Here is a 13,875-nt window from a genome sequence, read left to right on the forward strand (position 1 = left end):
AGTGCCGGATCGTCCGGGTTGGTGTATTCCTGAATATGAATGTCGATAACAGTAACTGGCGTTTCAACATGTCCGGTAGTGATGTGAAGTCAGTCACTGCTGGGTTAAACCCAGCGCCTGGGACGATCCGCCACGCCGCGGCTTACTTATGACACGACTCCTTTTTCCAAACCATTCACTGTGTCATGTCACGCCTTAATCTTGTGAACCATTTAATATTGACTTTATTGGACGTTTTTGAATTTTCCAGTTCCAATGAGCAGTCAAAAGTTTCCAATTTTTCAAGAACGTGAAGGCGAATGGACGTCACCAAGCACATTCTTAATTCAAGGAGTTCCGATTCACCAATTTTTCACCCCAGATCCAGCAGTCCTGTACAGTTACATAGTAAATTTTGAGACGAGAACAGAAGATGTTTTTGTTGTAAGTTATCCTAAGTCAGGTATGTAAAATTATTCTTTTAGAAAAAGAGACAAGCCCCCTTTCATTCTCTAAGGGAAAAGCCGTTGGGGCCGACGAGGTTTTTCAAGGAAGTCGGGAAGAAGAGTGGGAAGTGGGGGGAGGTGGGGGGCTACTCCATTAAATGTAGGAGGGGTGTGGCAAGGGTTAGACCAAGGAAGGTTTTCAAAATCAAAAATTGACCCCCTTTGTATTGCCCGTGTCATGGCGTTTTCACCGGCCAGTTTATTTTTAGAACGATTTAATAATGATAATAATAATAATAATACATAATACATAATACATAATACATAATAATAGTAATGGATTTATTCAACATTTCCACCAGGTGGCTCTTCATCTGCTCAAAAAAAATAACATTTGTAATGTAAAAATTTAAGAGCGGTAAGATAAGTAAGCATTTAAAATATGTACAAATAAAAGACCTATTTACAATAAAAAGAAATTCCATTAGACTAAAAGGTTAAATACTTAAAAATCATCTTAGAGAACTCGCTAAAGTCACTACAGTTCCTTATATATTGAGGTAAAATGTTACAGCTTTTATTAGCTTGATGTTGATAGATGTATGATACTAGTGGGATTTCAAGCTGCGTGGCTGCACTAGACCTAAGAGTTCGATTGTGCTTAAGTTACTTCAGTCGCAAGTAACCTGGCTTTTCTTGAGAAAAAATCGCCATTGGGAACTGACTTCAGCAGCGGCCATTCAATATGTTCTCTAACAGGTAACCAGTTAAGCTCTATGATATCCTCTCTTTCAACCAGTTTGCCTACAATAAAGCACGTACGTGCTGTTTGCATTCTTTGGAGGCGTTTAACAATGTGATGTGGTAAATTATGATAGATAAGACAATTATAATACAACTTGGAGAGTACTAGGGCGAGAAAATTCCTCGATTTCTTTAGGATTGCAAGAGTGCGATAGCAAAATGCTGAGACTTGCTTAACATTTTCTTCCCCTTCAAGATGGTGGTCAATCAGGGGTCCCTAAAAGTTTTTGACGCATAGTTAAAATATCTTTTAAGTCATCGCTTCGTGAAAACGCCGGTTCATCCGTGGCACAAGCTTGCAAAAGTTCGGTTTTTTATCAAGCTTACTTAATACTTGGGGTCAATACCCGAAGTGGTTATAAGAAGGTTTAAGCGTAAGACGGACTGTCTTAGCTCTGGTGAACCCTAGCTATGGAAACGTCAACTTTTGATTATTTTCACGGTGGCAAATTAACGTTAACTACTCACTTGATAAAACCATATGCCCCTGGCCGCCACCAACGCAGTACCACAGGTTCTTTTGAAACCTATCCCTTGATTTTAGCAGTACACAGTTAGATGGGATTAGTTAGATAGCTAGTTGCCATCTTTTCTGTTGTTGTTGTTCGGTTCCTTCGACATGGCTTATCTTTCCTTTTAAGGGACAACCTGGTTGCAAGAAATATAGTGGCAACCTTTTAATAACGGTGAAAAGAGTTCAAGAAAGATTTTCGAAAGAGTTCCATTTTTAGAACGTGGGACTAGCCCGGATCGACCAGACATCCGGGCTCTCCCCAGTCCACGCCTTCTTCATAGCCATCTAACATACGACGTCATACCTAAAGGAAATCAGAATTCTACAATCTGCAAGTATATTTACATTGCACGAAATCCAAAGGATGTTGCAGTATCGTTTTATGAATTTATGAAAGACCATGGTTCAAAGGCAGGATATAATGGTCCCTGGGAGTTCTTTGCAAAGCTGTTTATGGAAGGAAAAGGTGAGGTTTAAATACCAGCCTGTGCATGCTCGAAGTAAACCCCCTCCTTATATTGTGATGTTACTGTTTCATGTGTAAAAATCTATAGAAACTGATAGGCAAGAAAAAAGGCAATATGCACCAGCAACGAGTGTGTAATTTTCTCTTGTTTGTTCTTTAGCAGAATTTTGCAAGGATATTGCTATCCTTCATCTGTATAACACTGCCCATTATAGTGTAATTTCTCTTTCTTCAGCGCAGCTTGCAGTGAATTGTTCATCATAGTTTCCACCTTGTTGTCATTACTGTTGTTTAATCACCAAGGTGAAAAAAGGAACTCAGAGAAACTGTTTTTTTTGTGTGTGTAGTGTCCTATGGTCGGTGGAATGATCACGTGATTGGCTGGTGGAAACATGCAGATGATCCCAATGTTTTATTTCTGAGATTTGAAGACTTAAAGAAGGTGAGAAGTGTTTGTAGATGATTCTTTCCTATTTCAGCTCAGTTTAGTTTCTTTACGGGTAGAGAATTAGTACGCGCTACCATATAATTAGTGACAAGTTTACATTGTAGATTAGATATATATTCTGTAAACCCCTTTTGTTATCCTATCTTAAGAAGTTCGTTTGTTGGTTTTTGCACAAAATAATGCAACGTGCAGTATCCCTTTGATATACGTAAAAACTCAACAGAGATAAAGATGGAGATGCTACGCCTAAACTTGTAACCTATCTATAAAAATTTAAGTCAGCTGCATTACTTAAGTCAAACTTTAATTTTGCTTTTGGAAGCAGCTCACCACAGTGAGATCGGGATGGTTATTGACTGATCAATTGTTGAATTTTTGACCTTCAGGACTTGTCACGCCAAGTTCGGATAATTGCCGAGTTTCTTGAAAAACCAGTAACAGAGGACCTCATAAATAAAGTAGCTGAGCAGTGTACCTTTAAAGGAATGATGATGAATGCCTCAAACTACTGGTTAGGTGACAGTGCTGAAGGACCTAAACTGTTACGTAAAGGACAGATTGGCGACTGGAAAAATTACTTTACCTCAGATCTGAACGAAAAGTTTGAAAACGAGGTTATGAACAAGATTAAAGGAACTGGGCTGGTATTTAATTTTGGAGTTGACTTTCAAAATTCTGGCGACTGTGCGAAATAGTTCTGTAACAATGGTTGTGCAACAGTGGATATAGAAACAAACAAAGTTCTTTAGATATACCTATTTGAATGCCACGAAGCAAATCTGTGTTATCAGTTAAAATAAAACACCAACACTACTCATTTGTACAAATTTAGTTATAGCACAAGGTTCATTGTTAAAAGTAACAATAATGTTTTTCAAGCTGTTTCTCAAAGTATTTCTGAGTCTCTTTTCACACTCCCAGCCAGTTGAAACCAAGTTGTACTATATATTTCAACATTTACAAATCTGAGTTTTACTAGTTCTACCAGACGGTTATTCCAATTTTGTCTTTGATCCCACCAAACTCCGCACCGTTACTGATGTAAGTATACTGCCGTCCTACCCTGGAAATACAGTAATTTTTTAGTCTTTTTACCCGGCCTACTACTTAGGTGAGTTTATTATAATTTGTATCATTTTTTGAACTGGTAGTGCCTAAGTGTTTTAATGTTAGTTGGCGTTTGAAGGGAAAGGGGGAATAAAGGCGACGAGAGCGCTTGGGCGCCCTTTTGTGCACTCGTATGCCCCGTTTGTGTACTCGCGCACCCTTTGCGTACTCGCGTGCCCCATTTGTGTATCCTCGCACCCTACTCGAGCGCCTTTTAGACTCGATTTCCCTTTGTGTACACGCGCGTCCTTTACTTGCAAGGGCGTCCTTTGTGTAATCGCGCGCCCTTTGAGAGCTCGCGTACCTTTTATATACTCGCACACCCTCTATATTCACGAGTGCCTTTATTTTCCCTATTCCTTCGTGTGAAACGCCTGCCACGGGGTAAGATCATATCACAGTGCAGTCTGGCTGATCGGCAATCATGTGGATATCTTTGGAGAGATTTCTTTGGTAAACGATCCGCCTAGTACGGTGAGAAATCAAATGTTATAACATAGCGCGCGCTTGCCCTATATAACAAAATCTTTATTTACGCACGCCTGTGCGTAAATAAAGATTTTTTTCATGATGACGTGTACAGTTGTGTTTTTCTTTTCTCTTCCTAAGTACTAAGTACCCAAAAATCTACGGCAGTGATGAAAAACGTCCTAGCATTTTTGGAATTTAGCTTCTAGCCACTCAAACCAACAGCACTGAAAGCGGTGAAGATGTTTTGCAAATAATTAGAGCCTGAATCGTTGAAATGTCTGCCGTAAAGACTGACATTCAGCTGAAAAAAGACCTCAAATTGGTCTGTGTGGGGAAATATCCTCCTCTGTTTCTAACGTTTGTTTATCCGTTACAAAACAAGTTAATTATATTAAGTAAGCTCATGCAATAGCGAAAAATTATGCACTTTTTTTATCGCCGAACAATCCGACTGAAGAAGGAAAATTACTCTTGCAACGACAAGACAAATTACACCGCAAGAAGACAAGAAGAATTTATTACTCACAAAAACAACTGCCGCTAGGTCTTCTCAAGAAGCCGTAATGACCAGTCATTGTTCGTAAATGAATATAAAGTAGGATGACAGTCGTCTTCGCTCAAAAGAAAAGTTTTTTGGATTTCGCCGAGCAAAACATAAAAATCTTTTCACCGAATCCAAACGATACCCCACGACTTTTTACGAACATGTGAGTATTTTAACTTCAGGTGGACTTTAAGATTCTTTTACCTTTGTTTCTGCTTAGTTTCCATTGTTCGTTAACGAATAAATGAGCAAATTTTCTACACAAAGAATTTTTTTTCAAACTAGACGATTGAAGTGTGTTTTTAACCAGCCAATAGAAGCGTTTGTTTTTCTGTGTGGCGCGTTACGAGAATTTTGCAGTTAATCAAAAAGCAAGCATTTTTGTCAGCTATGTTATAAAAGAATCTGCTCGTGTTTTTAGCTGTGCGTATATCGAATTATGGATGCACTAAGGAAGTGAAGAAGTCAAGAAGATAGAGTTTCTCTCGGCTGCGCCTCGAGCAACTCTTACGCATCTTTCGTGCTCTCCAACTTTCCCACGTGCATCATAACTCGATATACGCACGCCAAGCATGAACAAATTCTTAATTAGTACAACTTGGAAGAGAATAGTTATTTCTTTAATCCAACACTTAACTGCTCACAGACTATAACATGATGAGCCGAAATGAGTCTGATTCAGTTCCAATGCTAGACGTTTACTTGAGTTAAGCGTAACTAACACACGCTTGTCGCTTGTCGTTGTTTTTGCTATCGCTAGCGAAATACTCACTCATAGACCGTATCAGTCTTGTCATAGGAAGAAAGTTGGCCACTCACTAGCCCACCCTGTGTACTATTTTTGTAGCTGTTGGTCATCTACAAACTAAGTTACATTAAGTTTTCCCGGAGTTACAAGGTGCATTGATAATGAGGGTCAAGGGGAAATCGATAAAAATTTAACTTGTTTTATCGTAATTGCTCCTGTGTGCACTGGGTGTTGTCCCAATATGATCACAGTCGAGCTTTGTATTCATATTTAGTTTTTCAGACGTGATTGGATAAACCTTCGACACCTACGACATGGTTTGAATTGATCGATAAATTATGAAACTTATTAACACCCGGCTCTACAATGGGTTGGTAACACATTTAGTAATAAAAGAATAAGCGCTAAATAAGCAGTGCGTATATAAAAGTAGTGTAGTCCTAAACAAGTTGTAGAAAAACTAAAAAAAAGGATCCTTGGCATAAGACAAGTGTGTTTATAAACCTTTAGTTTAAATTTTTCACGACAGACCTATCAAGACACTTTCAAAAATGGAATCAGGTAAGGTTAAAAACCACTTGAAAACTAGAAAGCTTTAAATCTGATCCAATTATGAAAATCGACGATGAACAAACTATTTTGAATTATCGAAGGAAAGATGAGAGGAAAATAAAAAACCTTTAAAGACAGTTGAGTATATCTAAAACAAGGAAAATTTATGGGAAAAGTATTAACCTTGGAAATGATTTAAGTTAAAGAAAAAACTGTTTGGTCAAAAAATAGTGAAAAAATAGAGGCTCCTTTTTTTCCTTCAGTTTTCTCGAAATTTCCGAAAGAAAATTTAAAATCCAGGAGGTATTCGGAGGAATTTAATTTATTGTTGAACCCCTAAGAAAATTTCGATGAAACTGGTACAATTTATAGAAACGAAAATTATGGTAAATGAGAATTTCATTTTAATTATTCAGCTCTTTAATAATCCAAACAAAACAGAAAAACAGAAACACCTACGGGGCAATAATAATAAAACATCGCACGGTATAAACTTGTCAGTTCCTGCGTCTCAACATAGTCAATAAGATGCATATTTTACAGCAGTTTTAGTAGAAACTGTGCTTCTAGGTAGGTAGGGAAGTGAATTACAAAAGTTTGTTTTTAAGTTTTCAACTGGGTCGACAAGATGAATTTACCACCGAAATAATTCAGGTTGTTGGCCATGGTTTTAAGACGAGCTTTGGTCTTTCCTTAATGAGTTGTGTGAAGTTTAAATACTTGCCATTACTTGTCTACTGGTGAAGCGGTGTTACTGCTGGAGATGGGTAACCGAAAAACCAAGAATAAATTAGTTAGGAAAAATTCCTTGTTTCGTTGGCCAACTTACTTTACAACAACGTTCCTTAGGTATGCTCTGTTAAACAGTAAATTAAGGTAATTTTTCCGTTCAGTGCAATCTTTCCTAAGCCTATTTTGTAAGAAATTCTGCACCATTCTCAAGTGGATAATGTCACCGGCAGTCCGTTGATTGCGAATAGCACCCTTGAAGCAGGTTATCGCGGGTGGCTGTCGCATCTCGCTAAGACGCGTGTGGGGATGGGCGATCGAGAGAGGATAACATGCATGGTAAATCTAATCTATAATGAACTGCGGATATTTTCAGTATTAAAAGATTCAGATGAACAAGAAGCACAGGATTATCCTTATCAAAATGAAGGTGATTGTGAGATTGAAAGTGCTAGGTTATCATCAGCAGATACGGTCCTGGACACCACCCTAGAGGACAAGCAAGGTAACTTTAGTATTGCGGCTAGCGCCCGCGCGAGTCTGTTCTTTCTCATGCAAAAGCTAAACATATCAGTTTCAGTACGCAGGTCTGGTTGCTAAGTGGAGACAACTCAAATACCAGCATTTCTCAAATTTATGTAAAAAACACTAGGCCGACAAATTCAGCGACACCAGTGTCGCAAAAAGTGACTTTTCCAATTCGATGAAATATCTTCGCTTTGGCATCAAGATCATGCAGTATTTTCTCGTCCATGATAGATAGCATTTTTTATGGTAGATAGCTGAGTGGTGACTTTTTGATAACAATGTTCAGCTTAAATACCACTTTTTCTAGAGTTGTGAGGTTTTTCTCTCAGTTACTAAACATTCCGACTAATTAAATACCCATTACTGCTTGTCGATGGTTTATTTTTGGTCAGTGACATACAGTACGGTACCTCGGCTGAAGTTTTTTCTGTGTTTGCCTGCTATACTTGCAGCCGGAGAAGAGCAAACACAGTTGCCCGCGCCCTGTTCCCTCTCTCCAGCAAATGACACGCAAGCTAAGTGAAAGTGAAGCTCAGCCACTTTATTGTCTCCGTTTCAGCCAAAGTAAAGAACGGTAAAAAACAACTACTGGTGCAAGATTCCCGCCGAGCGACTGGTGATCCTGGCACGGAGGACGAAAGCAAAAGCGAAAGGGAAATAAAAACCGCGTCTACTTCGATAAAGCCTTCAACTAGCCAAACTTTATTACAGGAAAAGTCAGGTTTGTGAAAATACATAAGCAGAATCGTTAAGAAGGCGCAAAATATTTTTAATATTCTTAACTTTGATTTGCTTGGTCTGTTCACTGATAACCCCTTCTTCTGACGCAGCTGAAGTGGACTCAGAAAGCCGTCTTGTCTCATCACCACTCAGTCAATCTGTTGCGAGCAAGACATCCCACAAAAAAACGTCTTCACAAGTCAGCTTTTTCTCACGAACAACGAAAGGTAAATTTCAAAGGTTTTTTTGATGAGTCCATAAAACTGAAGATGATGAGTTGCATAGCTCCTAGACAATTGATCCTCTCTTGCTCTTAGAGGAATGTATTACAAGGTAACCTGCGTAGCCTCCCACGCAGGCGTTTTTAGGGGAGCTCCCCTAAAAACACCTGCGTGGGAGGCTAAAACCTGCGTAGCAGGCGCTTGGAAGAAGTGGGCACAAGAAAAAACGGGCGCACGAGAATGAGACACGCAACCCCTCGCGTGTCTCCCTCGCGCGCGCCCGTTCTCTCTTGCGCCCACCACTTCTATGCAGGCTATTACACGGAGACAAGCAACGAGATACTACAGCCTCGGAAACCTCGGGTTTTCTAGTTCCCGTGATTGGATGTATTTCACGGCATGTAGTGAATGTTTATATGTTATTTTTGCAACAGAAATGTAGAAGTTTTAAAAAATTTAGGTCCAAAGTTATATGTTTCCAAATATTTCTTGAATACTAAGTCCTCGAGATATTCCTTGAAATATTTGAGTTCATTTACAATACTGAGGAAGTTAATTCCTTGACGTGAATAATTGGAATAATTATTTTATCAGCTGATACAAATTAATAATAGCCTAGAACGAAAACAGCTTCTTTTCAATTTCTATAACCAAAGTTTGGCTTTCAGTTATCAAAAGGGAAAACACAAAGATTACTTTTGCATTGGTTGGTGATTGTGCTTTGTTATCTTGTCATTAATAATGTATTCACCTCGGCCTGCTGGATATTCAAAGATTAAATAAATCCCGCGGACTCAGTTATGCAGTAACTTATGCTATGCTTCAAAAGCAGCTACCTCTCCACTTAAAGTTTTCCCCGAAAGAGAAAAATAAGATTATATAAACCCACTAAGTTAAATTGGAGATCAGACGACATTTTGGCGGAGGTAAGGCAGTTTTAAATTAGAATAAAATAGCTTTGAATTTTTAACAAATCCCTTTATGTTACTTGAATAAGCAAAAAATCTACCAGGTTTTTTCGCGATCCAAAGATATTAATTTAATAACAAAGAGGATAATAACGGTAGCCCGGTTCGGTTGGGTACAAACCTTTGGAGATAATAATGTTAAACCAAAAGGCAATTTACTAGGCTCTTAGCAACGGAACTTTGATATTTTGATAACATTCTTGGCTGTAATGTTATCACTTTTATCAGTGCTCAGTTTACTACACTGATATGTGGTATTTTTAATCAGCATTACTGGGGCAAAGTATTGCTACAGCATTAAAATGGTTCCATATTTTTGTTAAAACCCTACAAAGTATATTTCTCTCCCTAATCATATTGTTTGTGATTTGATTTCTCAGCTCATTAAAGTTTTATAATTTCAATTCTGTCCTGAATCATTTTGTCTCGACGTAAGAAGATACAAACGTTTAATTCCTTCACCACAAATGACCAATTTGTAGATTGTTTTATGTCCTGTCCATAAAGATGAGTCGACTGACCCAGGTAATTCATAAGCACATGCCAAAATGGTGGACAAAGTGATTTTCATGCTTAGTCTTACCTTGATTATTCTTAACTAAATTTAAAACTTTTTTCCTGCACCGATATTTGGCCAGTGAAATTGACTTCATTATTTTCTCGTCATATCTTGTTCGCATTTTTGTTTAATTTTTGTTGCTTATGAAGTGCATAGCAGAAAAGGGTGCAAATTGGTAGCGAAAGGGAATCTATTGAACCAGGATTTATTGCGATTTGCCTCCCATTGTTTTAGGTGAAAAGAAAGTAAAGCGTAAAGACTTCTATTTACTACCTCGGAGGTGGAATAAAAAACAGCAACCAGCAATGGATCGCCTTTTATACGAGATTGCTTTACGCACCCAGCACAAAGCTACAGCCATGGACATTGAAGCCAGGAAGCTGGGTGACACTGTTGACAGATTAAGGGACGAAAACAGAGCGTTGAAAAGACTTCAGAGATCACAAAAGAGAGAGATAAATGAAAGACACGACTTTGTAGATATGGCAAATCTATCACTGAAAGGATTTCGCAAAGATGTGAGATTTAGCGAAGAAAATTGTGTTGATGCCCATGCCATGTACAGGTGAGACTACCTTACGAAACCATGACGTCATTTGGGTGGATGCTTTTTTTCAAAAAAAGTGTCCTAATATTTACAGCACAGACAGGCCAATATACGTGATATAGAGAGAATTCGAATTAACCTTTCTTCAGAAGTAGTTCTTTTCATCACTGGAAACGAAAATTTTAATTTCTGTTATGAAACGCAAACACATAGCTAAATTCTAATTGGCAGTACAGTATTCCATCCAGCTCCAGTTAAACTGTATTTGTGTTACCGTATTTCCTATAATAATATATAGATTTTGCCAGAGCTAAAAGCTAAGCTCCCGGATACTTGCTTCCATAGCTCAAAAGGAGGTGGCGGTGCCCAGCGGTTTTAGTGAAAACAAGGTTTAGGTGAAGGTGCTCAGTCTCACGGGCTCATGCACAAACCTCCTTTTGAGCAGTGGAATCTAGTCATTTCCTGCAAAGACAAGCAAATTTTCTTACCTATGGTGCTCCGCTGCGCGCGCGTCGAGCGTGCGAGAGCTCCACAAATAGCCGTCCCTCGATTAATTGTTTCCATCGAATAATCGCCCCTCTTTCATGGAAATATTTAAAACATTCGCCTCCCCCAGCTACCTCGCCCACCTTTTCTCTGTTTTATCCTCTCCCTGTTTACACAAGCTTTTTCATTTAATCGTTTATATCGACATTAAAAAGCCCATGCACAGTTTACTTGATGTGATTTATTGAAATAATGGCCTCCTTTTGGTGCGAAAAAAGAATAAAAATCGCCCCTGGCAGTATTATTCGAGGAAATACGGTATTTTCGCGTCCGCAAACTATTTTTTTTTTCACAGAGTTACTCTGTTTTCACAGATTTCGCTTCAGTCTAATTCATGTTTTTTTTAGCGTAGTTTTGCTCTAGAATTTTTTTAACAAAGCGTTCGAAATTCTTGTCCAAAATTTGATCGAAATGAGAGATAAAGTGTCCTTAATTTTTCAAGTTTTGGCTTCAAAAGAGCGCTTCTTTTACTGGAATCAGTTTATCCATAGAAGGTATTGTCCAGTTAATTAAGTACTTCTTTAATTATATAAAATGACTCGCAGTTCTTTCTTTGGCAAAAGGGTAACGAATTGCTGACGCAACACCTTTTCCTCTCTCAGAAAAAAAAGCAAGAAACTCATGCAGCTTGAAAAGGAAAGTGAAAGACTAGTTAAATTAGTAGAAACTGGCTCCACTCTTCCAAGCCTCGACGAACTGGAGGGGAGGATAGAAAAAGCTACAAGAGAACTGGATAAGAAAGATGATAAGATAGTGGTAAGTCTTGACCTTCACATGACAACTGAATAAAGCGTCATCAGTCTGCTGAGCGGGAGGTCGCGGGTTCAAACTCCGGCTGAACCAGCCGGAGGAGGAGGGAGGAGGTTGGGGAGGAGGTTGTTTATTGTGACCTCTACAAATGGTTAGACATTCTAGTATTCTCAGGTAAGGACGAAAAACCTTAGGCCCCGTCTCACAACTCTTTCACTGTTCTGATTCTTGTGGCACTTAAGAGAACCCACACTGCTGTTCGTAAAAAGTAGGGGCGTAGACCCCGATGATGTGGTACAACCTTTCGTGGACTGGGTGGGTAATGAAAGGGTTGATATCAATTGGGAAATAAGTCCTCTTTCATCCCCTGTCACCGTGTTGAGTCACCATGGCGAATTCAATAAAGACATCCATCTTATTGACTGAACACAATTTTACACAAACTTTTACAGTTTTACTGACAAGCGGTAATGATTCCTGCCGTCGCTCGTACGGTTAGTCCGAGTTAACTATTTGAGCAGGAACCATGTGTTAGGCTACTAAGGCATAATGCGTTAAAAAGTCAGTTAGAACTTTCCAAATAGTGTGTGTTAACTTGAACGTTTTTTTGTTATTTCGATTTTCTAAGTAAAATCTTACTGAATAATCCGACACCTTTCTCCAATAATAAATCAGTCCAGTGTGCTTAGCCATTATGCTCGGGGGTTCTAAAAGTTAGTTGTTTTTTAACTCGTCTCAAATTGCATAAGTTTCTGAAATGATACGTCAGCCTTGTTAAAGTCATTTTAAGAATTTTTTTCCTCACAGGAGCTACAAATGAAACTCGAGGAGCAAGACAAAAGGATCAGCCAGGAACAACAAAAAGAGAAAAGACGCATTGCCAAACTACAGCAGGAAATAGGAAAAACTGACAAAGAATGTCAACAGTTAACTAATAGAATAAAGGTATATAATATATGCCACCACTACTTCCCTTTATAGTCTGCGTAAAAGCCTCAGAGCCGGCATGCTTTAAGCTAGGGTAAGACGGCCTGGCGTTTGAACCGGTCCGAAGAAGCGGACAAATGCAATTATCAAAGGACGTCAGGCAGCACTTAACGAACAAGCTACTGCTGTGAAACGCTACATTGCTACGGCATTGCTGCGGAACGTGCTGAAAAGCGATGTTACGTGTTTTACTACCCACGCTCAAACATGTCTTGCAACAAATAAAGGTTGCTGCAAGTTGTGTGAATACTGACTTCTGATTGCATAAGATTACGTTACTTGCTGCAAAACAAATTGTCTTGGCATGGGCTGCGCAACATTTTACAGATTTTGCCTGCAAAAAGTAGAACTACTCTCTACTGTCTGCAACAACTTTTCGCATCCAGCAACCTAATTTGTTGCAAGACAGGTTTTAACGTGGGCGGGAAAACATTCGCTTTTCAACTCGTTCTTCGGCAGTGTTGCAAAACAAGATCGATGTCGGTTGGTTGCCCGTTTTACCGTCGCACCTATAGACCGTGCCGGGTGAATAACGTACTTCTTTTGAATCTGCTATGCAGGCTATTCACCATTTGGGCATCTCCATTAATATACCAAAATTTGTTTTTAATTCCTCCTGGGTATTAAAGTCGTCCCAAAAGAAATTAGAGACAACACTTATGCTTATGCAAAATATTAGGGGAGAAGAAGATGTATTGTGTGAGATGTGCGAACAGGGCATGTCCTGGATTGCTGGATTATTGTCTTTGTTAGCTATATTGATCAGAATTATTAAGAGATATGGATCGGTCATTCTTTGTTCGTTATATCTATTTTCCTTAGGCGGCTGAAAGAAGAATTAACAAGACAAATATATACAGTCGAAAGCTTGGTACCTCTACCCAGGCCCTCCCGGCCATTACCTGGTATCCTCCCACAGAAAAACAGTCCGCCAACACTAAAGTTCAGAAATGGCTCAATAAACACACGTCATAAGGAAGTGGTGGATAAAGAAGAGACGACGAAAGAATGCACAATGTGTGTAACTGCAGGTCCTGCAGTGAATCAAGACAAATTAGCACATCAAATCCGATAATGTAATGCAATAACGTACAAAAAGCCAACAAAATAAACAAATAAATAAAGTGCACCCTTAGCTTTTTTAGCTGTGAAGTAGTACATTAGCAAAAGATCGCTAATACGGACACCAAAGACATGCAGAGCCAACTGTCCATGTCACAAACGTTTCCGTATTACAGAGT

General features: G+C 38.9%; 1 protein-coding gene and 1 pseudogene across 1 annotated transcript; both read left to right on the forward strand.

Moving 5' to 3' along the window:
- Positions 1-222: 222 nt before the first annotated feature.
- Positions 223-3,456, forward strand: LOC140923095 (sulfotransferase 1E1-like; annotated as a pseudogene).
- Positions 3,457-7,125: 3,669 nt separating this feature from the next.
- Positions 7,126-13,695, forward strand: LOC140923644 (uncharacterized). The gene is made up of 7 exons (XM_073373715.1): positions 7,126-7,313; positions 7,896-8,057; positions 8,167-8,283; positions 10,039-10,369; positions 11,500-11,653; positions 12,455-12,592; positions 13,457-13,695. The coding sequence occupies exons 1-7, from the start codon at positions 7,145-7,147 to the stop codon at positions 13,607-13,609; spliced, it is 1,224 nt and encodes a 407-aa protein (XP_073229816.1). The 5' UTR covers positions 7,126-7,144; the 3' UTR covers positions 13,610-13,695.
- The last annotated feature ends 180 nt before the right edge of the window (positions 13,696-13,875 follow it).

This window comes from Porites lutea, chromosome 13 (assembly GCF_958299795.1).
Source record: "Porites lutea chromosome 13, jaPorLute2.1, whole genome shotgun sequence".
NCBI lineage: Eukaryota > Metazoa > Cnidaria > Anthozoa > Scleractinia > Poritidae > Porites > Porites lutea.

Bases quoted from the DNA above. Each gene is read 5' to 3' on its own strand.
- LOC140923644 (XM_073373715.1), top strand. From the start codon at position 7,145: ATGGTAAATCTAATCTATAATGAACTGCGGATATTTTCAGTATTAAAA. The intron at 8,058-8,166 runs GTTTGTGAAAAT...CTTCTGACGCAG, and splicing joins TTTATTACAGGAAAAGTCAG to CTGAAGTGGACTCAGAAAGC. The intron at 11,654-12,454 runs GTAAGTCTTGAC...TTTTCCTCACAG, and splicing joins AGAAAGATGATAAGATAGTG to GAGCTACAAATGAAACTCGA.